Genomic DNA, 26484 nt, shown 5'->3' on the forward strand with positions numbered 1-26484 from the left:
ATTTACACATTTAGCAGACACTCTTATCCAGAGCGATTTAAAGGTGCGATTAGGGTTAAGTGATATGCTCAATGGCACTTCAACCGATTTTTCATATAGTCGGCTCGGGATTTGAATTAGCAACCTTTCGGTTACTGTCCCAACACTCTTAACCTCTAGGCTACCTGCCATTAAATGTGTTTGCTATCATCTCTATATTACTCTTTATACATCTGGAAGATAGTGCTATTCACATCCTGATAGGCAGGTTAACAAAACACACATTTGGGTCTAAAATCAAATCAGATTCCACCATAGTTAGTTTGCTCAGTTGATTAGTTGATCATTTAACTTTAATCAGTGGACTTAATGATCCAGTCGGAACATTTCAGTTGGTTCTTTCCCATATTAAAGTCCAGACATGAGGTATAGCTACGTCACAGGAGGTTGGTGGCACCTTAAGTGTGGAGGACGGGCTCGTGGTAATGGCTGGAGTGGAATAAGTGCAATGTTATCAAATACCCTAATATCACCACTGAGCCGGCCCCATGTGCCCCAGTCAGCCACTGTAACTGATGTCATTGTCTATTAAAAAACAGTGTATGCTGTTGAAAAAGCCCTGGGGAGTGTAGGAGTGTAGCCTAGCCTACCTATGGTAGTAGCTGGATAAACACTGCATAAATCCCAGCAGTCCTGTGTCTCGCCAGTTTAAAGGGGGTCTGTCTGGGTCAATGCTAGGGCGGCAGGTATCTTAGCAGTTAAGAGCGTTGGGCCAGTAACTGAAAGGTCGCTGGTTAGTATCCCCGAGCCGACTTGGTGAAGAATCTGCCCTTAACCAAGGCCCTTAACCAAGGCCCTTAACCTTAACTGCTCCTGTAAGTCGCTCTGGATAAGAGCGTCTGCTAAATGGCAAAAAAAATGTACAAATGTAACGGTGGTACTTTAAAGTATGTCTCTGGGGATTCCCCTAAATCACGAGGTATGCATCATCTTAAGCGTTCGTCCCTGGCATTAGTGCTCAACTCCTATCAACGGTTCCATCAGCCCAGATTCCAGAACTGAGGCTCATAACAAGGCTATTAACCCTGGCTGGGATTTGACCAAGCTCTTTATCCTGTCGATAGGCAGGAATGGACGTTAATTTACACATGCTTTGCTTTGGCCACTGGACACTGCCCCCCCACAATGTATTATCTGTAACGTGACCCTAGATTTGTATACGTACTTATCTTATCTGTGAGTTCTATAAGCTCTTTGTTTTATCGTCTATATGGCTGCAATAACAACAGCTTAGTGTTCGTGGGGACATGAATGTAGGAGGTGATGGTTGGGTTTTTAGAGACATTTTTTTTGTTAGCTCTGATGTGGGGGAGGGGGGGGGGGGGGTGTTCAAGAAGTTCAAAGCTAAACAGTATAGAAAACCATGTATATTTTGGTCCGGACACAGTAATGATTGAGTTGTTCTAAATCTCACCAGTGTTCTGTGCTGTTGCTGTTGTCCAGACAGAGCAGAGCTGGTTATGTCTAATTGCTCCCATCTAAAGCATTAGGATGAGTTCTTAAAGAGGAGAAATTAATGTCTGCCTTCGTTAGGACAAAGGGAGGGGGGCAAAGCGCTGGAAGGCGCTGCTCGCTGACAGGCCCAGTAACGCTTCATTGTCCTTGATCTCAAGTTTCATGAAAAAAAAAACACTGCTCCTCGTTAAAGAACGCACGCAGCAACACGCCTCTCTCTCTCTCTCTCGCAGTAACTCGTTATCTCCTCACCACCGTGAAATGCTGTAATTAACATTCAACAACTGTAACAGATCTGTCGTTCCTCCTCTCTACCCGCTAATTGCCAGGCTATTGTGCAGCAGGCTTGTAAGTGGGCTTTTCTTCTATAGTGGTACTTGTGGGTACACATTTGCCGTTTATGTGTATCTGTCTGGATTTGTTAGGGGTGGTGTAGGTTGGGGATGTGGTTCAACTCAGTCTTTTTGTTGAGAATATATGGAAGCCCTGGAGCCCAAGGCAAAACATTTTTTTCAAATAACGACTCTTGGAAGGATCTCGTTTGAACGGCTTAGTATCTTGTTCGGACGACTTAGTATCTCGTTTTAACTACTTAGTAAAAAAAAATAGTTAATTGTTCTATAGGCCTAATTAGGCCTCATTTGTTATGCATCTTGTCAGATGGTGTAAAGGTTGCTGTCATTCATTCACTGGATCAATCCATTGATATGATTATTCATTGACACTTCTTTGACAGCCTAAAGCAGGCCTGCTTTTGAGTGCCAGAGCATGTAAGTAGATGAGTGTTGAGGTGATTTTGGAGCAGTGACTTCTTCCCTGCTGAGCGGCCTTTCGGGTTATTTCGATATAGGACTCATTTTACTGTGGATATTGATACTTTTGTACCTGTTTCCTCCAGCATCTTCACAAGGTCCTTTGCTGTTGTTCTGGGATTGATTTGCACTTTTCGCACCAAAGTATGTTCATGTTGTCTTCATCTGACACTAATTAGCATAACGCAACGGACATAAATATTACTAGAACATATTCCTATTCATGAAATCACAAGTGAAATATATTGAAACACAGCTTAGCCTTTTGTTAATCACCCTGTCATCTCAGATTTATTTTGAAAATATGCTTTACAGCCAAAGCAAGACAAGCATTTGTGTAAGTTTATCGATAGCCTAGCATAGCATTATGCCTAGCTAGCAGCAGGCAACCTGGTCATGAAAATCAGAAAAGCAATCAAATTAAATAGTTTACCTTTGATGAGCTTCGGATGTTTCCACTCACGAGACTCCCAGTTAGCAAATGTTACTTTTTTCCAAAAATATTATTTTTGTAGGCGAAATAGCTCTGTATGTTCTTCACGTTTGGCTGAGAAATCGACCGGAAATTGAGGTCACGATAACACCGAAGAATATTCCAAATTAGCTCCATAGTATCGAGAGAAACATGGCAAACGTTGTTTATAATCAATCCTCAAGGTGTTTTTCAAATATCCATTCGATAATATATCCACCGGGACCAATTGGCTTTTCAGTAGGACCGAGAGGAAAAATGGCTACCTCTGTATTTTACGCAAGAATCACTCTGGGAGCCATCAGGTGACCTCTTACGCAATGTAGTCGCTTACGCTCATTCTTCAACATAAAGGTGTGATACTACGTCAAAATGCTGTAGACACCTTGGGGAATATGTAGAAAAAGGAATCTGGTAGCCCATTCACTGCTCAATAGGGACACATCGGAACGCAGAGCTTTCAAAACATGAGTCACTTCCGGATTGGATTTTTCTCAGGCTTTCGCCTGCAATATCAGTTCTGTTATACTCACAGACAATATTTTTACAGTTTTGGAAACTTTAGAGTGTTTTCTATCCTAAGCTGTCAATTATATGCATATTATATGCAATTATATGCATATTCTAGCATCTTGTCCTGACAAAATAGCCCGTTTACTTTGGGTACGTTATTTTTTATGAAAATACTGCCCCCTAGTTACAAGAGGTTTTTAATGACTCCAACCTAAGTGTATGTAAACTTCTGACTTCAACTGTATATATATTTTATATATTCCTTAAGGGGTCCTAAAATTCCAAATCAAATAGCTAAATGAATCCCCCCCCCCGGCTTTATTCTCTAAAATATCCTAAGTAAATCATAAATAATAAAGGCCAGTATCAGCTTCTTTGTTATAAAAAAAGGGTATAAATAATTTCAAACTGGGGCGGCACAATGATTTGCGCACAGAAGCAAGCACTAACAAGCTTCACATTTGCACTGAGTGTGGGAAATGCAGTCTACAAATGAAATATTATTATTAAGACAGACAAATGCACATGTCAAAGCTGAATTTTACAGTAGCCTATTTATTACCTACCTGAAACATTCGTTCATATATTTTTAAATCCTTCAAAATATAAACTACATATCCTAATGTTAGAAAGTAGAATATAAACTGCTGTTGGTGGGGTAGGCTAAACAATTGCAAGCAAATAGGCCTAATTAAAAGAATAGTGAGAAAAGGAAAGAGAAATGCTAGGCAGAGCGTGCCCAGAGCTTGTGGCTGAGTTCTGCTCCTCGGTTTTTGGTTTTTAGGAGCATGTACCCACGTGGGTGATTGAAGGCTGAACTGAGGTTCACTTGGTGGTGGTAATGCACCTTAAAGTTGTTTGTCAACCGCCATATAAAGTCCAAAGAAGAAGACTGAAGGAAGAGAGATTACTAGAATCTAACTCTGTTTACCCTTTTATCTGTGGATTAATTGTCAGAGTAGAGGACCTTGTGCATTTCAGGTAAAATAACAACCCAATGTTTATATCCCAGGACAAATTAGCTAGCAACAGCAAGCTAGCTAGCTAAATGGCCATGAATGTTTCAGGCGTTTCGATCTGTCCCCAAATTAATATAGGTGGTTCAGAATTAATATTGATATTTCAGCCGTGCGAGTCCTGATCATGTCTGGTGTGGATGGACAAAGTCAACATGTGTGCGATGGTGCACGCGGACACATGCTCGTGCTCTGTCTAGTCAGTATGTTAGTATCTCGTTTGAATGACGTAGTAATTTTTTTTTTTTTACAAGAGTATACATTATTTATTTTTGCCTTGGGCTTTAGGGCTTCCTTAAGAATATCATGCACACTCTAGTGTAGATATTTCAAATCAAATCAAAATGTATTTGTCACATACACATGGTTAGCAGATGTTAATGCGAGCTTTGCGAAATGCTTGTGCTTCTAGTTCCGACAATGCAGTAATAACCAACGAGTAATCTAACCTATCAATTTCACAACAACTACCTTATACACACAAGTGTAAAGGATTGTATGTATTCTCTGTATGGGAATGAATTATATATGGTAATTTAGCGAGGGGACGGTCTAAAGTTATACTGTTACACCAGCACCATGCTTTATCTAACCCAGTAGGCCATTGTCAATACAATGTTTTTATTAGGTCTCGGCCACAGTGAAAGAATTTTAGAAATGATGGTTCTCTTATGACAGGTACCTAGACATTTCCGCAGCTCTCTCTTATTGTAGAACACACAAATTGAGGCCTCCCCCTAAGTATGCTTTCGGTGGTCTCATCCTGGATGGCACGCTGTGTATTTTCAATGTAACGGTGAAGGGTGTATTGGAGGCCCATTCGCCCGGCTCACAATTACTGTAATTACACATTTCAAGTTGACGCATGCATGTGGTGGTGAATAAATGGAGGGTACAATTAGGAGTCCTGCTATGTACTCTTCTTCCTCTCAGCCACGCATGATTTCTCCTAACACGGTCGGTGGTGGTGTTTACCATTCTACCACATCCAATACAACCTGTAATTGGAGATGTATAGCCGCTGATACGCCTGTACCACACACTGAAAAACTCATTTACAGTAGTATGTGGTTTCAGCACACTTTAGGTTTGGTACACTTCCCACATAAACACAGTAGTGTAGTAGTGCCACTTCCCTTTTAAATCAAAGTAGTAAATGCTGTGTAGCTCCACCCCTGTCCTGAACCCTGAACCCTAGCAACAACCAATCACAACACACCTGTTGAATAATTAGTCAGAGTCAACTGATACTCTGGCTCCAACAGGGCTGTCATCTATTCCTGGAGTCTCCCACAGGCGGCCAAAAACCAAAGCCAATTAACCGGGTTCAATTCTGCTCAATTTAATCTATTCGGTTGATGCAGCGAACCTTGTTATTCTAAGGTGACCAGAGGGAAGTAAGAGGATACAGCCAGCCTCTGAAGCCGAGTGCTGTCCGTGGGGGTAACGGACATCAAATTAGCAGTGTAACACAGGGCCAAGTCTGGGCCTAGTTTCCTCTGTGGTCTGGTCCATCACAAAGGTTCTGTTCACCTGCTGCTTTATCCTTATCTATCAGTCTGCTACTGCAACAGCATCTCCTCTTCTCTTCTGGGGATTAAGGCCCTAATTGTGGTTTAGGCTTCACTGAACTAAAGGAGGCCAGAGAGGACAAACAAAACTAAATGACTGGCTTGTCTGTTGTTTCTTATCTTGGTTTCGCTAGGCTAGCAGGTCAGGGCAGAGGCAGTCCATGCTACTAATAGGTTGGTCTGTAGTCTGGCTCACCCTCACTAATTCTCACATTAGCAATTCATATCTCACTTGTTGTGTTTTTCACAAATGGCACATACCCTACGGGTTGTACTCCAGTATCACTATGACTCACCATAAGTGAAACAGCCCGCTGTTACATTCAGGGATTTGAACTTTTACTTTGCGCTTTATTTCTTCCCCGCATCCTGTTACAGTTAGCACTGTTTGCTGCAGAAAACCTCGACCACACAACAGTTGAGGTTACAGACGCTAAAGAGCCTGCTTGCTTGCCTGTCTCTATACTTGAGTATTTAACACATGTCTGATAGGTTTGATAGACTTGCTGTGTTTTGTAAACTGAGCCAACACTAAAAAAGGCTGTTGTCAGATACTTAGGACAGGCTTTGTCAAGCACAACATTCTAGAGTCGACGGATACATTTCCCACTAAATGACAAACCTGTTTAACCACTGTCTGTCTGTCTTGTGGTAAAAAGCAACATGCTTATCTTCATTAAAAGCCCACCTCACTTGTATTCAGGGTATCTACTGATGTTAGAGTAGTGTGCTGTTTTGGGTGTTGTTATTAGTGCAATATCCTGAGTCTAAATACAGTATCACTGTCAGCTGACACATTGAGGAGACCACAAAGGCCTTCTTTCAGCTTAACGACTAAATTGTGTGCTTAATTCATTTTCACGCTGATCACACGTCTAATGTCGCCTGCGACATTAACAAGCCCTATCTGCAACCTCCACACTTTCTCAATTGGATATACTGTGGCTCCCCCGGCTAATCTGCCAAAAAAATGAACTTTGACTGTGATGGATTTGACAGATAGGGAGAAGATGTTGGCATGAGAGCAAAGAGGTCTTTACAAGAAATGTGAACAAAGGAGAATTTATTCTCTTCAGAAGTGGAAAGGGTGAAAGAGATAGAGGGAGGGAAACAATCCTCATATGGCTTTTTATTAGACTGTTAAAGACAGATCTCATTTTAATTTGGGCAATGTGAGGAACACTATCATCCATTGACCCGGGGCATCTTATGACTGGCTCGACGCTTGACGCTCTTTGGTCTTGTGGTTTTTCTCAGTCTGCAGTTTCGGTTCACGGATAAGGCAGATTTCAGAGGTATTTTTTTTTTAAAGCTATTGCAGTTACTGCTCAGTTCATGAACTTCACTTATTTATTTTTTCCTCCTCCTTCCTTAGCTAGTTTGCTCGAAGCACAACCTTATTAGTATCTCCCAGACAGGAACAAGAAAGCCTGCAGCTTCTGTTTACAGGCTATTCAATCACTTTAAGTGCTGGTGGCAGACTGATTTTCTTGGAAACACGTTGGCTACAATCCCCCCTGGCTCTTAGCATACATGTTATTTATCATAGGAACATTTGGATCTGTCAGGCTGGTCTGTTTTACTAGGTTTGCCCTTAGGGGGTGGGATGGGGGATCAGGGTTGGCGGGTAGCGGTGTGTGGGGGTAAATGGGAACTTAAGGTGGAGTAATAGAAAGCAATGAAGCCTTAATGTACGTCAGGAAATACCTCTGAGTGCCGAAAGATTGTCTCTCTGATGAACTGAAGTGGTTTACGCTTTATAAAGCCTCTGTAGATGCTGTGTGATCTTTACAAGGGCCTCTTTTTTTCTTTTTTTTAAATGGGTCAATTTGGGTCTCACTTTCTTTTCCTCGGGGCTCGATATTAAACTGTAACTGAAAACAAAGCACACGTAGAAAAATATCCCCGATGTCTGGGAAAAAAGGTTTATGTTCGGTTGGAGTTATTCGTGCTGTCTAGCCTTGTTCGCGGTTTGCAAACGTAGCGTAGCCTAACCAACCTTTTATCCAAAGTGGCGTAGAACACTGAGTGCATACATTTTTTGTATATATGACCCCAACAGGCATTGAACCCATGACACTGGCATTACTAGGCTAACACACTTACCAACTGAGCCACACAGGCCACCCATCAAATAGCCTAGTGAAAGTGGAGGAGGCCGATAAAAAAGATTGAACATCCTGTCACATTCTTGCCTCTCAGTGTCACTGTGTTTTTGTGACCTCAAACCTGGTGACACCCTCTGGCAACAGCTACTCCTCTGCCAGCTGCTAGGCTAACTTTCTGCAAGGCCAGGAGAAAAAGAGCTGATGTACACCAGGCGGGTTGTGCACCAGATCTTAATATAGCAGCAGGCAAGCAGGGTGGCGGTGGACAGACCCATCCCGATTAATGACTGTTGTCTCTTCTTTGCAGTTCACTTCTTTAAAAAGAGACGAGCACCCGTTTGGGAGACATGAGGTGAGGTCATTATGAGCTAAGGGTCACATGCACGCATGCTCGCACACGCACACACACACACACACACACACACACACACACACACACACACACACACACACACAAACCATTTTCACCCTCATCACTTATAGGGAGATGACCTCTTACGCACTGAAGCCACAGCATATTATTTAACAAAGCATTTGGAAAGAATATTGTTTGTTTGTTTAGATTATATAAGCCTTTGTGCCTCTAGGTAGTTGGATTATCCTTGACAGTTGGAATGCATTCAGTTACAGAGAGGTTATGTATGAACAGATCTCAAATCCACATGAGAGATACACATTGTCCAATTATTGAGCAATGCACAGTGCCTTCAGTAAGTATTCACACCCCTTGACTTTTTCCACATTTAGTTGTGTTACAGCTTGAATTTAAAATCGATTACATGTAGATTTCTTTGTCACTGGCCTACACACAATAAATACCCCATCATGTCAATTTTTACAAATTAATAAAACATTAAAAGCTCAAATGTTTTGAGTCAATAAGTATTCAACCCCTTTGTTATGGGAAGCCTAAATGAGTTCAGGAGTGAAAATGTACATAACAATTCACATAATAAGTTGCATGGACTCACTCTGTTTGCAACAATGGTGTTTAACCTCTTACCTCTACCTGGGACGCTTGCGTCCCAACTAGAGCTCTAGAAATGCAAATGCGCTACGCTAAATGCTAATAGTATTAGTTAAAACTCAAAAGTTCATTAAAATACACATGCAGGGTATCAAATTAAAGCTACACTCGTTGTGAATCCAGGCAACAAGTCAGATTTTTAAAATGCTTTTCGGCGACAGCATGAGAAGCTATTATCTGATAGCATGCACCAATACACTACAACAGAAAAGCACAGCAGGGGACGTAAACAAAATAATTAGCATTTCGGCGTTACACAAACCGCACAATAAAATAGAAAACAGTCATTACCTTTCACCATCTTCTTTGTTGGCACTCCTAGATGTCCCATAAACACTATTGGGTCTTTATTTCGATTAAATCGGGCCATATAAAGCCAAGATATCGTTATATGTAGACTGTGTGATAAACGAAAAAAACAGCGATTTCACAACGTAACGTCATTTTTTTTAATTCAAAAAGTAGACGATAAACTTTCACAAAACACTTCGAAATACGTTTGTAATGCTACTTTAGGTATTAGTAAACGTTAATAAGCGATAAAAATCATCCGTAGGCGATGTACATATCATTAGCTGTCGTCTTGGAAAAAATTTCAGGAGAGAGCTCTTCCGGAATGATCTGGGCGGAGACCGGAGGTACGTCGTGCCCCTCTTTCGGTTCAACCAAGAATCAAAGAGGATTAAATTCACAAGATACTCGACAACATGGGGATGCTGTGGGAGTTGAATGCTCGGTCTTATCTAATTCGGCTCACTGTTAACAATTGCGGTAGTGGCGCAAGGATATTTATTTCCATTTTCTGTGATCAGGTTTTCCTGCGCTTTCCGATGTAACGCACGTTATGTAATAGCCACAGTCGTGATTTAACCAGTTTTAAAAACGTCCGAGGGTTTCCTATACACACATTCTAACCATATGAACGTACTATATTCCTGGCATGAGTAGCAGGGCGCTGAAATGTTGCGCGATTTTTAACAAAATGTTCAAAAAAGTAGAGGGTCGACTGAAGAGGTTAACATGAGTTTTGAATGACTACCTCATCTCTGTACCCCACACACACAATTATCTGTAAGGTCCCTCCGTCGAGCAGGGAATTTCAAACCCAGATTCAGCCACAAAGACCAGGGAGATTTTCCAATGCCTCGCAAAGAAGGGCCCCTGACATTGAGTATCATGTTGAGCATGGTGAAGTTATTATTACACTTTGGATGGTGGTGTATCAGGCACCTAACTCAGTTGTCGGAGAGGAAGGAACCCACACAGGGATTTCACCATGAGGCCAATGTTGACTTTAAAACATCTACAGTTGAAGTCGGAGGTTTACATACACTTAGGTTGGAGTCATTAAAAGTCGTACTTCAACCATTCCACAAATTTCTTGATAACAAACTATAGTTTTGGCAAGTCGGTTAGGACATCTACTTTGTGCATGACACAAGTAATTTTTCCAACAATTGTTTACAGACAGATTATTTCACTTATAATTCACTGTATCACAATTCCAGTGGGTCAGAAGTTTACATACACTAAGTTGACTGTGCCTTTAAATAGTTTGGAAAATTCCAGAATATTATATCATGGCTTCAGAAGCTTCTGATAGGCTAATTGACATAATTTGAATCAATTGGAGGTGTACTTGGGGATGTATTTCAAGGCCTACCTTCAAACTCAGTGCATCTTTGCTTGACATCATGGGAAAATCAAAAGAAATCAGACAAGACCTCAGAAAAAAGATTGTAGACCTCCACAAGTCAGGTTCATCCTTCAGAGCATTCCAAGCGCCTGAAGGTACCACATTCATCTGTACAAACAATAGTATGCAAGTATAAACACCATGGGATCACACAGCTGTCATACCCCTCAGGAAGGAAACGTGTTCTGTCTCCTTGGTGCGAAAAGTGCAAATCAATCCCAGAACAACAGCAAATGATGTTGTGAAGATGCTGGAGGAAACAGGTACAAAAGTATCAATATCCACAGTAAAAGGGGTCCTATATCGACATAACCTGAAAGGCCACTCCGCAAGGAAGAAGCCACTGCTTCAAAACTGCCATAAAAAAGCCAGACTACAGTTTGCAACTGCACATGAGGACAAAGATCATACGTTTTGGAGAAATGTCCTCTGGTCTGTTGAAGCAAAAATAGAACTGTTTGGCCGTAATGACCATTGTTATGTTTGGAGGAAAAAGGGGGAAGCTTGCACGCCAAAGAACACCATCCCAACCGTGAAGCACGGGGGTGGCAGCATCATGTTGTGGGGGTGCTTTGCTGCAGGAGGGACTGCTGTACTTCACAAAATAGATGGCTTCATGAGGCAGGACAATTATGTGGATATATTGAAGCAACATCTCAAGACATCAGTCAGGAAGTTAGCTTGGTCGTAAATGGGTCTTCCAAATGGACAATGACTCCAAGTATACTTCCAAAGTTGTGGTAAAATGGCTTAAGGACAACAAAGTCAAGGTATTGGAGTGGCCATCACAAAGCCCTGACCTCAATCCTATAGAACATTTGAGGGCAGAACCGAAAAACAGTGTGTGAGCAAGGAGGCCTACAAACCTGACTTAGTTACACCAGCTCTGTCAGGAGGAATGGGCCAAAATTCACCCAACTTATTGTGGGAAGCTTGTGGAAGGCTACCCGAAACGTTTGACCCAAGTTAAACTATTTAATGGCAATGCTACCAAATACTAATTGAGTGTATGCAAACTTCTGACCCTCTGGGAATGTGATGAAAGAAATACAAGCTTAAATAAATCCTTCTCTCTACTATTATTCTGACATTTCACATTCTAAAAATAAAGTGGTGATCCTAACTAAGCTAAGACAGGGCAATTTTTACTCTGATTAAATGTCAGGAATTGTGAAAAACTGAGTTTAAATGTAGTTGGCTAAAGTGTATGTAGACTTTCAACTTCAACTGTACATAGTTTTTTAAATTTAACCAGGCAAGTCAGTTAAGAGCAAATGCTTATTTACAATGACAGCCTAGGAACAGTGGGTTGACTGCCCTGTTCAGGGGCAGAACGATAGATTTTTACCTTGTCAGCTCAGGGATTTTATCTTGCAACCTTTTGGTTACTGGCCCAACACTCTAACTACTAGGCTACCTGCCGCTGGCTGTGATAGGATAAACTGAGTAGGGATCAACAACATTGTAGTTATTTCACATTTCTAATCTAATTGACTGAGTAAAAAAAACAAAGGAAGCCTGTACAGATTTTTTTTTTTAAATCACCCACAGCAGGTTTCCAAGATGGTGTAGCAGTCAGACGTCTTTGTCCTGCCGTGTCCCTTGTATATATCTTTTTATATATTTTTCTTCGCATATCTTTTAAAAATGTTTTCCTAAACCTCAACTTCTAAATACTCTCCTGCAACCCGCCTCACCCAATGTGGCGTGGATCTGTATTTCTATTTACTTCGGTTCTGGAATCCCTCAACTGAAGCTAACGACCTACCAGCTATCAGTCAGCAAACCACTGCTAGCTGTCATCAGCTAACCATTAGCTCGGAAAGCTCTCGACAGTTCGCACAACGTGACTCAAACCAGAGCATAACGGACGTATTTGTCTCTCCATATCCCCGGATTCCTACCGCAAACTCTGAACCTTTTCATCTGGATCTTCGCAACTAGCTAATCGCAATCCCGGGTGACTCCTCGTGGCTAGCGTTGCTCCATCCCGGAGCAAGCACCAATTAGCCTGAAGCTAGCCCGGCTAGGGCTCCTGGGCTACCACCGAAGCCCACTCCTGGGCTACAATATCCGGACCCCTTCTACTGCCGGTACGTGGCACGGAACCCCGCCGATCCTCTATGACTGGAATGCCAACATAATCTGCCCGAGGATTCCAACAGGCCCCTTAGGCGCGACGTCCGCTGAAGGCCCATTTTGCTAACCGCAGCCTGCTAGCTATCTAGAGCTACTTGGAACCCTACTAATCCACGACTGGTCTATCGACATCACCGCACGAGGAGGCAAAAACAGACTTACCTCCATTGCGATGTCCCCCAAAGGCCCTTCTGCTAACTTGCCTGCCCGTACCTTCTCCGTTATGCAATCTGGTTTCAGAGCTGGTCATGGGTGCACCTCAGCCACGCTCAAGGTCCTAAACGATATCATAACTGCCATCGATAAGAGACAATACTGTGCAGCCGTTTTCATCGACCTGGCCAAGACTTTCGACTCTGTCAATCACCACATTCTTATTGGCAGACTCGACAGCCTTGGTTTCTCAAATGATTGCCTCGCCTGGTTTACCAACTACTCCTCTGATAGTGTTCAGTGTGTCAAATCGGAGGGCCTGTTGTCCGGACCTCTGGCAGTCTCTATAGGGGTGCCACAGGGTTAAATTCTCAGGCTGACTCTCTTCTCTGTATACATCAGTGATGTCGCTCTTGCTGCTGGTGATTCTCTGATCCACCTCTACGCAGATGACACCATTCTGTATACTTCTGCCCCCTCTTTGGACAGTGGGTTAACTAAACTCCAGACGAGCTTCAATGCCATACAACTCTCCTTCTGTGGCCTGGAACTGCTCTTAAATGCAAGTAAAACTAAATGCATGTTATTCAATCGATCACTGCCCGCAACTACCCGCTCGTCCAGCATCACTACTCTGGACGACTCTGACTTAGAATACGTGGACAACTGCAAATACCTAGGTGTCTGGTTAGACTGTAAACTCTCCTTCCAGACTCACATTAAGCATCTCCAATCCAAAATGAAATCTAGAATCGGCTTCCTATATCGCAACAAAGCATCTTTCACTCATGCTGCCAAACATACCCTCATAAAACTGACCACCCTACTGATCCTCGACTTCGGCGATGTCGTCTATAAAATAGCCTCCAACACTCTACTCAACAAATTGGATGCAGTCTATCACAGTGCCATCCGTTTTGTCACCAACGCCCCATACACTACCCACCACTGCGACCTGTACGCTCTCGTTGGTTGGCCCTCGCTTCATACTCGTCGCCAAACCCACTGGCTACAGGTTATTTACAAGTCTCTGCTAGGTAAAGCCCCGCCTTATCTCAGCTCACTGGTCACCATAACAGCACCCACTCGTAGCACACGCTCCAGCAGATATATCTCACTGGTCAACCCCAAAGCCAATTCCTCCTTTGGTCGCCTTTCCTTCCAGTTCTCTGCTGCCAATGACTGGAACGAACTGCAAAATTCTCTGAAGCTGGAGACTCATATCTCCCTCACTAGCTTTAAGCACCAGCTGTCAGAGCAGCTCACAGATCACTGCACCTGTACATAGCCCATCTGTAAACAGCCCGTCTATCTACCCCATCCCCATACTGTATTTATTTATTTATCTTGCTCCTTTGCACCCCAGTACCTCTACTTGCACATTCATCTTCTACACATCTACCATTCCAGTGTTTAATTGCTATATTGTAATTACTTCGCCACCATGGCCTATTTATTGCCTTAACTCCCTTATCTTACCTCATTTGCACTCACTGTATATAGACTTATTTTGTCATATTTTTTCTACTGTATTATTGACTGTATGTTTTGTTTATTCCATGTGTAACTCTGTGTTGTTGTATGTGTCGAATTGCTATGGTTTATCTTGGCCAGGTCGCAGTTGCAAATGAGAACTAGTTCTCAACTAGCCTACCTGGTTAAATAAAGGTGAAATAAAATTTAAAATGAAAAAATTACCTGAACACAAGGCCAAATATACACTGGAGTTGCTTACCAAGATGACATTGAATGTTCCTGAGTGGCCTAGTTACAGTTTTGACTTAAATATGGCAAGACTTGAAAATGGCTGCCTAGCAATGATCAGCAAAGAACTTGACAGAGATTGAAGAGTAAAAAATAAATATATGCAAATATTATACAATTCAGGTGTGCAAAGCGCTTGGAGACTTACCCAGAAAGACTCAACTGTAATCACTGCCAAAAGTGATTCTAACATGTATTGACTCAGGGGGTTGAATACTTATCTAATCAAGATATATTAGTGTTTTATTTTCATGAATTGTATACGCATTTTCAAATGTTTCCTCCACTTTGACATTACATGGTATTTTGTGTAGATAAATCAATTTGAATCCCATTTTGTAACACAACAAAATGTGACCGACCGGCTCGATTCAATCCTATGTAGCAACATTTGAAATTATGTTTTTTTTCTACATTGGATAAAAGTAGAGACTCAGAGATAGAATATTGTATATCATACACTGCAGTTGAGGAACAATGGGAAAGTAATTATACTTTGAAAGTTGATCAACTTGTAACTCCACTTTTGACGAAATGACACTTGAATGTTTTGGTACACCTACTGGAGAGCTCTTCTTTGTCTACACCCATTCAGCATTGTTCACACAGCATCATTCACAAGCCTTAGCCTCACCCATCTCTTTTAAGGAGTCACATGAGGCCATGTGCTAAACAGCGGGAGTAAGGTAGTGTAGGAAACAACAAAGATTTCAAGACTAAAATTGGGGAAAGTAGTAGCTATACACTATCTAGTCCTTGGCCTATATCCTAATCTAATTTTGGTGCAGGTCATGTTGTTCTTCACATTGCTGTTTCTGGTAAACACACACTATATCAAATCAAATCTAAGTTTATTTGTCACATGCACAGGATACAGGAGGTTTAAATGGTACAGTGACATAGTTACTTGCATATTTGCATAGTAGCAATATCAAAAGTAGAAAGTATCCAGAAAGATATTGTATAAATATTTTATAATAATTAGATGATTCTTACCCAGACACAATTGTCTAAATTGATGGGTCATGTGAAATAAATAAGTTCTTCATGATATCTTTTTTTTAAATGACAGTAAAAAGGATGATCTACACATACTAAGCTCAGGTTATAGCCAGAAGAACGCTACATGGCAGACCAATCCAAATTCGTCTCTCGGCATGTCCAGCCCATTCATTATCTCAGCCAATCATGGCTAGCAGGAAGGTTCCTGTTTTTTTCCTTGGCTAAACCAACTAGGCTCATATTTTAACAATTGTATTCATATTTGCAGATGGCATACACGTTTGTTATTAAGGCACATGAAAGTTCACATGCTCCGGAATGCATTTCTGCCATAAAACTGCCTCTCCTGTGAAGTAGTGACGTGCGCCTAGTTTCCTGAAATGATTAACAAATGTGGAAAAAGTCAAGGGGTGTGAATACTTTCTGAAGGCACTTTATGTCCAAGTATTGAGTGGTATTGAGTGTCAGCTTTGTTTTAATTACATCTCAGGGCTTTGAGTTCATGCTCCGCCTTCTCTCTCTCACTCTCTCTCTCTTTCTTTCTGCCTCTACCTGCCTGCCAGTCTGTCTGTCTGTCTGTCTGTCTGTCTGTCCCATTGTGACTGGTTCGTGTACATAGCCCCCCTTCGCTCCAATTGGCTCTTTAATGAGGGACTTTCATCAGCCATGTTTGAACTGTAGACAGGATTAACTTAATAAAGACTTAATGCACACCTCACACCTCTTCTCCCCTATGCACCTCACTCCTCTGCTCCCCTATGCACCTCACTCCTCTGCTCCCCTATGCACCTCACTCCTCTACTCCCATATGCACCTCACTCCTCTGCTCCCCTATGCACCTCACTCCTCTGCTCCCCTATGCACCTCACTCCTCTGCTCCCCTATGCACCTCACTCCTCTACTCCCCTATGCACCTCACTCCTCTGCTCCCCTATGCACCTAACTCCTCTACCCCCCTATGCACCTCACTCCTCTGCTCCCCTATGCACCTCACTCCTCTGCTCCCCTATGCACCTCACTCCTCTTCTCCCCTATGCACGTCACTCCTCTACTCTCCTATGCACCTCACTCCTCTGCTCCCCTATGCACCTCACTCCTCTGCTCCCCTATGCACCTCACTCCTCTACTCCCCTATGCACCTCACTCCTCTGCTCCCCTATGCACCTCACTCCTCTGCTCCCCTATGCACCTCACTCCTCTTCTCCCCTATGCACCTCACTCCTCTACTCTCCTATGCACCTCACCCCTCTGCTCCCATATGCACCTCACTCCTCAGCTCCCCTATGCACCTCACTCCTCTGCTCCCCTTGCACCTCACTCCTCTGCTCCCCTATGCACCTCACTCCTCTGCTCCCCTATGCACCTCACTCCTCTGCTCCCCTATGCACCTCACTCATCTGCTCCCCTATGCACCTCTCACTCCTCTTCTCTCCTATGCACCTCACTCATCTGCTCCCCTATGTACCTCACTCCTCTGCTCCCCTTGCACCTCACTCATCTGCTCCCCTATGCACTTCACTCCTCTGCTCCCCTATGTACCTCACTCCTCTGCTCCCCTTGCACCTCACTCATCTGCTCCCCTATGCACCTCACTCCTCTGCTCCCCTATGCACCTCACTCCTCTGCTCCCCTATGCACCTCACTCCTCTGCTCCCCTATGCACCTCACTCCTCTACTCCCCTATGCACCTCACTCCTCTGCTCCCCTATGCATCTCACTCCTCTGCTCCCCTATGCACCTAACTCCTCTACCCCCCTATGCACCTCACTCCTCTGCTCCCCTATGCACCTCACTCCTCTGCTCCCCTATGCACCTCACTCCTCTTCTCCCCTATGCACCTCACTCCTCTACTCTCCTATGCACCTCACTCCTCTGCTCCCCTATGCACCTCACTCCTCTGCTCCCCTATGCACCTCACTCCTCTGCTCCCCTATGCACCTCACTCCTCTACTCTCCTATGCACCTCACCCCTCTGCTCCCCTATGCATCTCACTCCTCTGCTCCCCTATGCACCTCGCTCCCCTATGCACCTCACTCCTCTGCTCCCCTTGCACCTCACTCCTCTGCTCCCCTATGCACCTCACTCCTCTGCTCCCCTATGCACCTCACCCCTCTTCTCCCCTATGCACCTCACTCCTCTACTCCCATATGCACCTCACTCCTCTGCTCCCCTATGCACCTCACTCATCTGCTCCCCTATGCACCTCACTCCTCTTCTCTCCTATGCACCTCACTCCTCTGCTCCCCTATGCACCCAGTCACAGCTCTGCCTGTGTTTGCCTTAACCAGGCCACAGAATCGACAGGGAGCTCCACTGTGCTCTCTCGCTCTCGCACTCTCTCTCTCGCACTCTCTCTCTCTCTCTCTTGCCCCCCCTCTCTCTCTCTCTTTGTCGCTCTCTGTCTCACTCTCTTTCACTCTGTCTCTCAGGGCTCCAGGGCCTCCTCCTCCTTCGCCCTCATTTCCCCGGAATTAATTGAGTTCTCATTTTCTGGTTAAGCTAGCAGAAGGGGGAAAAGTGAGTGAGAGAGAGAGAGAGAGAGAGAGAGAGAGAGAGACAGAGAAGTATGGCTCTTCCAGTCTCTCAGGGGGAGTAGACAGCCACTGGGCACCTCAGGGATGTGGAGGCCCCACCACGCCGCGCCGTACAGCGCTGTGCTGGCTTATATCTTTATCTTCACCACAGGGCCCCTGCTGCAAGCTTAAGGTTCGGGGAGGCCCTGTGGGTTTCAGGGTCAGGGTGACATGCTGGGTTTCAGAGAGAGAGACGGAAAGAGAGAGAGCATACTGGGTCCCCCAGAGCAGAGAATGCCTGCTACTGTCTCATTTTAGCTCTTTGTGTCTACTTTAGTACTAGCGCATACAGAGACAGAGATAAAGCTCTCATACTAGGCACAGTATGTGGTGTGCTGCACTGGGATCTAATGCTAGCTAACTGCTAACCTTTTCACTCCGGTCTCAGTGGTGGTTTGCCTACTAAAACAACATAGAGATAGGATATGTCATCACTGCACATGAATAGCATTTCAGAAGGCACTTTATGTCCAAGTATTGAGTGGTATTGAGTGTGTGTCTGTGTTAGAGAGAGAGAGAGAGAGAGAGTAATGATGTGTCTGAAGGTTTACAGAGAGAGAGATAGGATGATGTGTCTGAAGCGTTACAGAGAGAGAGATAGGATGATGTGTCTGAAGCGTTACAGAGAGAGAGAGAGAGAGAGAGAGAGAGATAGGATGATGTGTCTGAAGCGTTACAGAGAGAGAGAGAGATAGGATGATGTGCCTGAAGCGTTACAAAGAGAGAGAGAGAGATAGGATGATGTGTCTGAAGCGTTACATAGTGAGAGAGATAGGATGATGTGTCTGAAGCGTTACAGAGAGAGAGAGAGAGAGTGATAGGATGATGTGTCTGAAGCGTTACAGAGAGAGAGAGAGAGAGAGAGAGAGAGAGAGAGAGAGAGAGAGAAAGATAGGATGATGTGTCTGAAGCGTTACAGAGAGAGAGAGAGAGAGAGAGAAGATAGGATGATGTGTCTGAAGCGTTACACAGAGAGAGAGAGAGAGAGAAAGATAGGATGATGTGTCTGAAGCGTTACAGAGAGAGAGAGAGAGAGAGAGAGAGAAAGATAGGATGATGTGTCTGAAGGTTTACAGAGAGAGAGATAGGATGATGTGTCTGAAGCGTTACAGAGAGAGAGAGAGAGAGAGTGATAGGATGATGTGTCTGAAGCGTTACAGAGAGAGAGAGAGAGAGAGAGAGAGAAAGATAGGATGATGTGTCTGAAGCGTTACAGAGAGAGAGAAAGATAGGATGATGTGGCTGAAGGGTTACAGAGAGAGAGAGATAGGATGATGTGCCTGAAGTGTTACAGAGATAGATAGAGATAGGATGATGTATCTGAAGCGTTACAAAGAGAGAGAGAGATAGGATGATGTGTCTGAAGCATTACAGAGAGAGAGAGAGAGAAAGAGAGAGTGATAGGATGATGTGTCTGAAGCGTTACAGAGAGAGAGAGAGAGAGAGAAAGATAGGATGATGTGTCTGAAGCGTTACAGAGAGAGAGAGAGAGAGAGAAAGATAGGATGATGTGTCTGAAGCGTTACAGAGAGAGAGAGAGAGAGAGAGAGAGAAAGATAGGATGATGTGTCTGAAGCGTTACAGAGAGAGAGAGAGATAGGATGATGTGCCTGAAGGGTTACAGAGAGAGAGAGATAGGATGATGTGCCTGAAGTGTTACAGAGATAGATAGAGATAGGATGATGTATCTGAAGCGTTACAAAGAGAGAGAGAGATAGGATGATGTGTCTGAAGCGTTACATAGTGAGAGAGATAGGATGATGTGTCTGAAGCGTTACAGAGAGAGAGAGAGAGTGATAGGATGATGTGTCTGAAGCGTTACAGAGAGAGAGAGAGAGAGAGAGAGAGAGAGAGAGAGAGAGAGAGGATGATGTGTCTGAAGCGTTACAGAGAGAGAGAGAGAGAGAGAGAAAGATAGGATGATGTGTCTGAAGCGTTACACAGAGAGAGAGAGAGAGAGAGAAAGATAGGATGATGTGTCTGAAGCGTTACAGAGAGAGAGAGAGAGAGAGAGAGAGAAAGATAGGATGATGTGTCTGAAGGTTTACAGAGAGAGAGATAGGATGATGTGTCTGAAGCGTTACAGAGAGAGAGAGAGAGAGAGAGAAAGATAGGATGATGTGTCTGAAGCGTTACAGAGAGAGAGAGAGAGAGAGAGAGAAAGATAGGATGATGTGTCTGAAGCGTTACAGAGAGAGAGAAAGATAGGATGATGTGGCTGAAGGGTTACAGAGAGAGAGAGATAGGATGATGTGCCTGAAGTGTTACAGAGATAGATAGAGATAGGATGATGTATCTGAAGCGTTACAAAGAGAGAGAGAGATAGGATGATGTGTCTGAAGCATTACAGAGAGAGAGAGAGAGAAAGAGAGAGTGATAGGATGATGTGTCTGAAGCGTTACAGAGAGAGAGAGAGAGAGAGAGAAAGATAGGATGATGTGTCTGAAGCGTTACAGAGAGAGAGAGAGAGAGAGAGAGAGAAAGATAGGATGATGTGTCTGAAGCGTTACAGAGAGAGAGAGAGAGAGAGAAAGATAGGATGATGTGTCTGAAGCGTTACAGAGAGAGAGAGAGAGAGAAAGATAGGATGATGTGTCTGAAGCGTTAGAGAGAGAGAGAGAGAGAGAGAGAGAGAGAAAGATAGGCTGATGTGTCTGAGCGTTACAGAGAGAGAGAGAGATAGGATGATGTGTCTAAAGAGTTACAGAGAGAGATGATGTGTCTGAAGCGTGAGAGAGATAGGATGATGTGTCTGAGCGTTACACAGAGAGAGAGAGATAGGATGATGTGTCTGAAGGTTTACAGAGAGAGAGATAGGATGATGTGTCTGAAGAGTTACAGAGAGAGAGAGAGAGATAGGATGATGTGTCTGAAGCATTACAGAGAGAGAGAGAGAGAGAGAGAGAGAGAGAGAGAGAGATAGGATGATGTGTCTGAAGCGTTACAGAGAGAGAGAGAGAGAGAGAAAGATAGGATGATGTGTCTGAAGCGTTACAGAGAGAGAGAGAGAGAGAGAAAGATAGGATGATGTGTCTGAAGCGTTACAGAGAGAGAGAGAGAAGAGTGAAAGATAGGATGATGTGTCTGAGCGTTACAGAGAGAGAGAGAGAGAGATAGGATGATGTGTCTGAAGGGTTACAGAGAGAGAGAGAGATAGGATGATGTGTCTGAGCGTTACACAGAGAGAGAGAGATAGGATGATGTGTCTGAAGGTTTTCAGATAGAGAGAGATAGGATGATGTGTCTGAAGAGTTACAGAGAGAGAGATAGGATGATGTGTCTGAAGAGTTACAGAGAGAGAGAGAGAGATAGGATGATGTGTCTGAAGCATTACAGAGAGAGAGATAGGATGATGTGTCTGAAGCGTTACAGAGAGGGAGAGAGATAGGCTGATGTGTCTGAAGAGTTACAGAGAGAGAGAGATAGGATGATGTGTCTAAAGAGTTACAGAGAGAGAGATAGGATGATATGTCTGAAGAGTTACAGAGAGAGAGAGATAGGATGATGTGTCTGAACGTTTACAGAGAGAGAGATAGGATGATGTGTCTGAAGCGTTACAGAGAGAGAGATAGGATGATGTGTCTGAGCGTTACAGAGAGAGAGAGAGAGAGAGAGAGAGAGATAGGATGATGTGTCTGAAGCGTTACAGAGAGAGAGAGAGAGAGAGAGATAGGATGATGTGGCTGAAGCATTACAGAGAGAGAGAGAGAGAGATAGGATGATGTGTCTGAATGGTTACAGAGAGAGAGAGAGAGAGAGAGAGATAGGATGATGTGTCTCAAGCGTTACAGAGAGAGATAGGATGATGTGTCTGAAGCGTTACAGAGAGAGAGAGAGAGAGAGAGAGAAAGATAGGATGATGTGTCTGAAGCGTTACAGAGAGAGAGAGAGAGAGAGAGAGAAAGATAGGATGATGTGTCTGAGCGTTACAGAGAGAGAGAGAGATAGGATGATGTGTCTGAAGGGTTACAGAGAGAGAGAGCGATAGGATGATGTGTCTGAGCGTTACACAGAGAGAGAGAGATAGGATGATGTGTCTGAAGGTTTACAGATAGAGAGAGATAGGATGATGTGTCTGAAGAGTTACAGAGAGAGAGATAGGATGATGTGTCTGAAGCATTACAGAGAGAGAGATAGGATGATGTGTCTGAAGCGTTACAGAGAGAGAGATAGGATGATGTGTCTGAAGCGTTACAGAGAGAGAGAGAGAGAGATAGGATGATGTGTCTGAAGCGTTACAGAGAGAGATAGAGATAGGATGATGTGTCTGAAGCGTTACAGAGAGAGATAGATAGGACGATGTGTCTGAAGCGTTACAGAGAGAGAGAGATAGGATGATGTGTCGGAAGCGTTACAGAGAGAGAGAGATAGGATGATGTGTCTGAAGCGTTACAGAGAGAGAGAGAGATGATGTGTCTGAAGAGTTACAGAGAGAGAGAGATAGGATGATGTGTCTGAAGCGTTACAGAGAGAGAGAGATATGATGATGTGTCTGAAGCATTACAGAGAGAGAGAGAGAGGATGATGTGTCTGAAGAGTTACAGAGAGAGAGAGATAGGATGATGTGTCTGAAGCATTACAGAGAGAGATAGAGATAGGATGATGTGTCTGAAGTGTTACAGAGAGAGAGAGAGGATGATGTGTCTGAAGTGTTACAGAGAGAGAGAGATAGGATGATGTGTCTGAAGTGTTACAGAGAGAGAGAGAGATAGGATGATGTGTCTGAAGCGTTACAGAGAGAGAGAGAGATAGGATGATGTGTCTGAAGCATTACAGAGAGAGAAAGATAGGATGATGTGTCTGAAGTGTTACAGAGAGAGAGAGATAGGATGATGTGTCTGAAGGTTTACAGAGAGAGAGAGAGAGAGAGAGGATGATGTGTCTGAAGTGTTACAGAGAGAGAGAGAGAGAGAGAGAGATAGGATGATGTGTCTGAGCGTTACAGAGAGAGAGATAGGATGATGTGTCTGAGCGTTACAGAGAGAGAGATAGGATGATGTGTCTGAAGCGTTACAGAGAGAGAGAGAGATAGGATGATGTGTCTGAAGGTTTACAGAGAGAGAGAGATAGGATGATGTGTCTGAGCGTTACAGAGAGAGAGAGATAGGATGATGTGTCTGAGCGTTACAGAGAGAGAGAGATAGGATGATGTGTCTGAAGCGTTACAGAGAGAGAGAGATAGGATGATGTGTCTGAGCGTTACAGAGAGAGAGAGATAGGATGATGTGTCTGAAGCATTACAGAGAGAGATAGAGATAGGATGATGTGTCTGAAGTGTTACAGAGAGAGAGAGAGGATGATGTGTCTGAAGTGTTACAGAGAGAGAGAGATAGGATGATGTGTCTGAAGTGTTACAGAGAGAGAGAGAGAGATAGGATGATGTGTCTGAAGCGTTACAGAGAGAGAGAGATAGGATGATGTGTCTGAAGCATTACAGAGAGAGAGAGATAGGATGATGTGTCTGAAGTGTTACAGAGAGAGAGAGATAGGATGATGTGTCTGAAGGTTTACAGAGAGAGAGAGAGAGAGAGAGGATGATGTGTCTGAAGTGTTACAGAGAGAGAGAGAGAGAGAGAGAGATAGGATGATGTGTCTGAGCGTTACAGAGAGAGAGATAGGATGATGTGTCTGAGCGTTACAGAGAGAGAGATAGGATGATGTGTCTGAAGCGTTACAGAGAGAGAGAGAGATAGGATGATGTGTCTGAAGGTTTACAGAGAGAGAGAGATAGGATGATGTGTCTGAGCGTTACAGAGAGAGAGAGATAGGATGATGTGTCTGAGCGTTACAGAGAGAGAGACAGGATGATGTGTCTGAAGCGTTACAGAGAGAGAGAGATAGGATGATGTGTCTGAAGGTTTACAAAGAGAGAGAGATAGGATGATGTGTCTGAGCGTTACAGAGAGAGAGAGATAGGATGATGTGTCTGAAGCGTTACAGAGAGAGAGAGATAGGATGATGTGTCTGAGCGTTACAGAGAGAGAGATAGGATGATGTGTCTGAGCGTTACAGAGAGAGAGAGAGATAGGATGATGTGTCTGAAGCGTTACAGAGAGAGAGAGATAGGATGATGTGTCTGAAGCGTTACAGAGAGAGAGAGAGAGAGAGATAGGATGATGTGTCTGAAGGTTTACAGAGAGAGAGAGAGAGGATGATGTGTCTGAAGTATTACAGAGAGAGAGAGAGAGAGAGAGATAGGATGATATGTCTGAGCGTTACAGAGAGAGAGAGAGATAGGATGATGTGTCTGAGCGTTACAGAGAGAGAGAGATGGGATGATGTGTCTGAAGCGTTACAGAGAGAGAGAGAGATAGGATGATGTGTCTGAAGGTTTACAGAGAGAGAGAGATAGGATGATGTGTCTGAGCGTTACAGAGAGAGAGAGATAGGATGATGTGTCTGAGCGTTACAGAGAGAGAGAGATAGGATGATGTGTCTGAAGCGTTACAGAGAGAGAGAGATAGGATGATGTGTCTGAGCGTTACAGAGAGAGAGAGAGAGAGAGATAGGATGACTTTAATGTACGCTCTGACCTGACCCCACCTTTATGAACCCTTTCAATTATGGACCATTACAACATCACTCACTGTAATATTGATGTGCGGGCGGGCCCACAGACGTCTCGGGTTGCCCCGCTGTAAGTTGAGACAAACACTTAAGGAGTTGTTATGGTGGATTCCTATTCCTCAATGCCACTGCTTTAGTTTAGTACTCAATAATTCAGAACCTAGCTAGCGTTAATTAGTTCCCCATAGGCCGATCCCTACGGAGACTCCCACTGGGCCTTCACTGTCATGTAGTTATATATCATGTCGCCTTTCAAATCAATGACATTTTGATCTGATAGACATGTAATTCGGCCTGATTGAGCCAAACTGTTTGTGTGGAAACAGAAACGGAGCCAGTCAGAACAGGAAGCTCCGTCAAATTAAAACGGCATTTCATCCTGATTGAGGCTGCCTGCGCGCACGTACAACAAAAACACACCAGATGTAATTATGATAATAATAACAGTAACAATCTGTGTTTTCTCAGGTTTGTTAGTTTTATTTCCCACATGACATCCGCCTAAAGACTAAAATAATGTTTGCTTTTATTGAGACATTTACAGCGGATCTGATTGTTTTCATCGTGTGTAATTTACCTGATTTAATCCGAACCGTCGTGTTTCTCTTTTTTTCTGACTACGTGTCTAGAGACAGGATAAATGAGACCGCGCACAGCAGAGTTGCTGTGTTCCACTCAGCTTACGAGTAGATTCAGAGGTTAGAAGACAGCCAAGGCCGTGGGCCCCTTCCTTTGTTCTATCACTGTTAAGTAACTATCTCCCCCCCCCCACCTCCCGCCTGCACTATCCAGCATCCAGCCGATCTTTTAGTCCAGTTGACCAATGGCTGTTGCTGCTGTACTGCCGAGAAGAAGCAGGAGTTACCAGGAGCTGTACAGACAGGGTGTGTGTTGATGAGTAGAGCGAGGCTGTGGTTAGGCACATCGGTCGTAAAATAGTCATGAAATGTGGCTGTTGTCAGACCCTTTAAGGATAACAGTCGTAGCAAAAGCAGGCCGGCTTATCCCTAAGCAGGCAGGAGATTGTGCGTGTCAAAGGCGGACTTCTCGCCCAAAATAAATCACTTAGAAGGACCACCAATTCCTCTGCCACCACATCCACTTATTTCTGGTGCGGCTCTCTTGCGGCTCTCTCCTTTAAATCCCCTCAGATAGTTGTCTCTTATTGCCCCCATATTCTTAACCCCCCCCCCCCCACACACACACACACACCTCTCTCTCTCTTGCTCAGTCTTTTGTTAGAGTCTTCCATTTTTGCTACAGTATGTGGAGCCAGGGCGCAGTACTACAGTACAAGCTCTTCTTCCATTGCGGGCATGGCTGCTGGAAATGGGGGTTTTACTGCCTTCATTAAGATGTGCAGCAGTCAGATGCGATGGCAAGGTGTTTCCCTCCTGAAGTTTAGCTCCATGAACCTCGCCATTAGAACACATTATGGCCCCAGATTTCAGGGCACAGTGGAACACTGTATAATTTGATTAGTGTTATTAATCAAGTGGAATAGCTTCCCCCCTCCCTTCGCTCCCTCTCCATTACGCTCCCATACCCCCTGTCTTCCCCATCCTCCCCCTCTCCC

General features: G+C 43.9%; 1 protein-coding gene across 1 annotated transcript in view; it reads left to right on the forward strand.

The window, feature by feature from the left end:
- LOC115111749 (autism susceptibility gene 2 protein-like) overlaps positions 1-26484 on the forward strand; it is a 421129-nt gene that overhangs the window by 219890 nt on the left and 174755 nt on the right. Inside the window, 1 exon segment of the mRNA XM_029638122.2 lies at positions 8294-8338. Coding sequence (XP_029493982.2) covers positions 8294-8338 — 45 coding nt within the window.

Source organism: Oncorhynchus nerka, linkage group LG27 (genome assembly GCF_034236695.1).
Source record: "Oncorhynchus nerka isolate Pitt River linkage group LG27, Oner_Uvic_2.0, whole genome shotgun sequence".
Classification (NCBI taxonomy): domain Eukaryota; kingdom Metazoa; phylum Chordata; class Actinopteri; order Salmoniformes; family Salmonidae; genus Oncorhynchus; species Oncorhynchus nerka.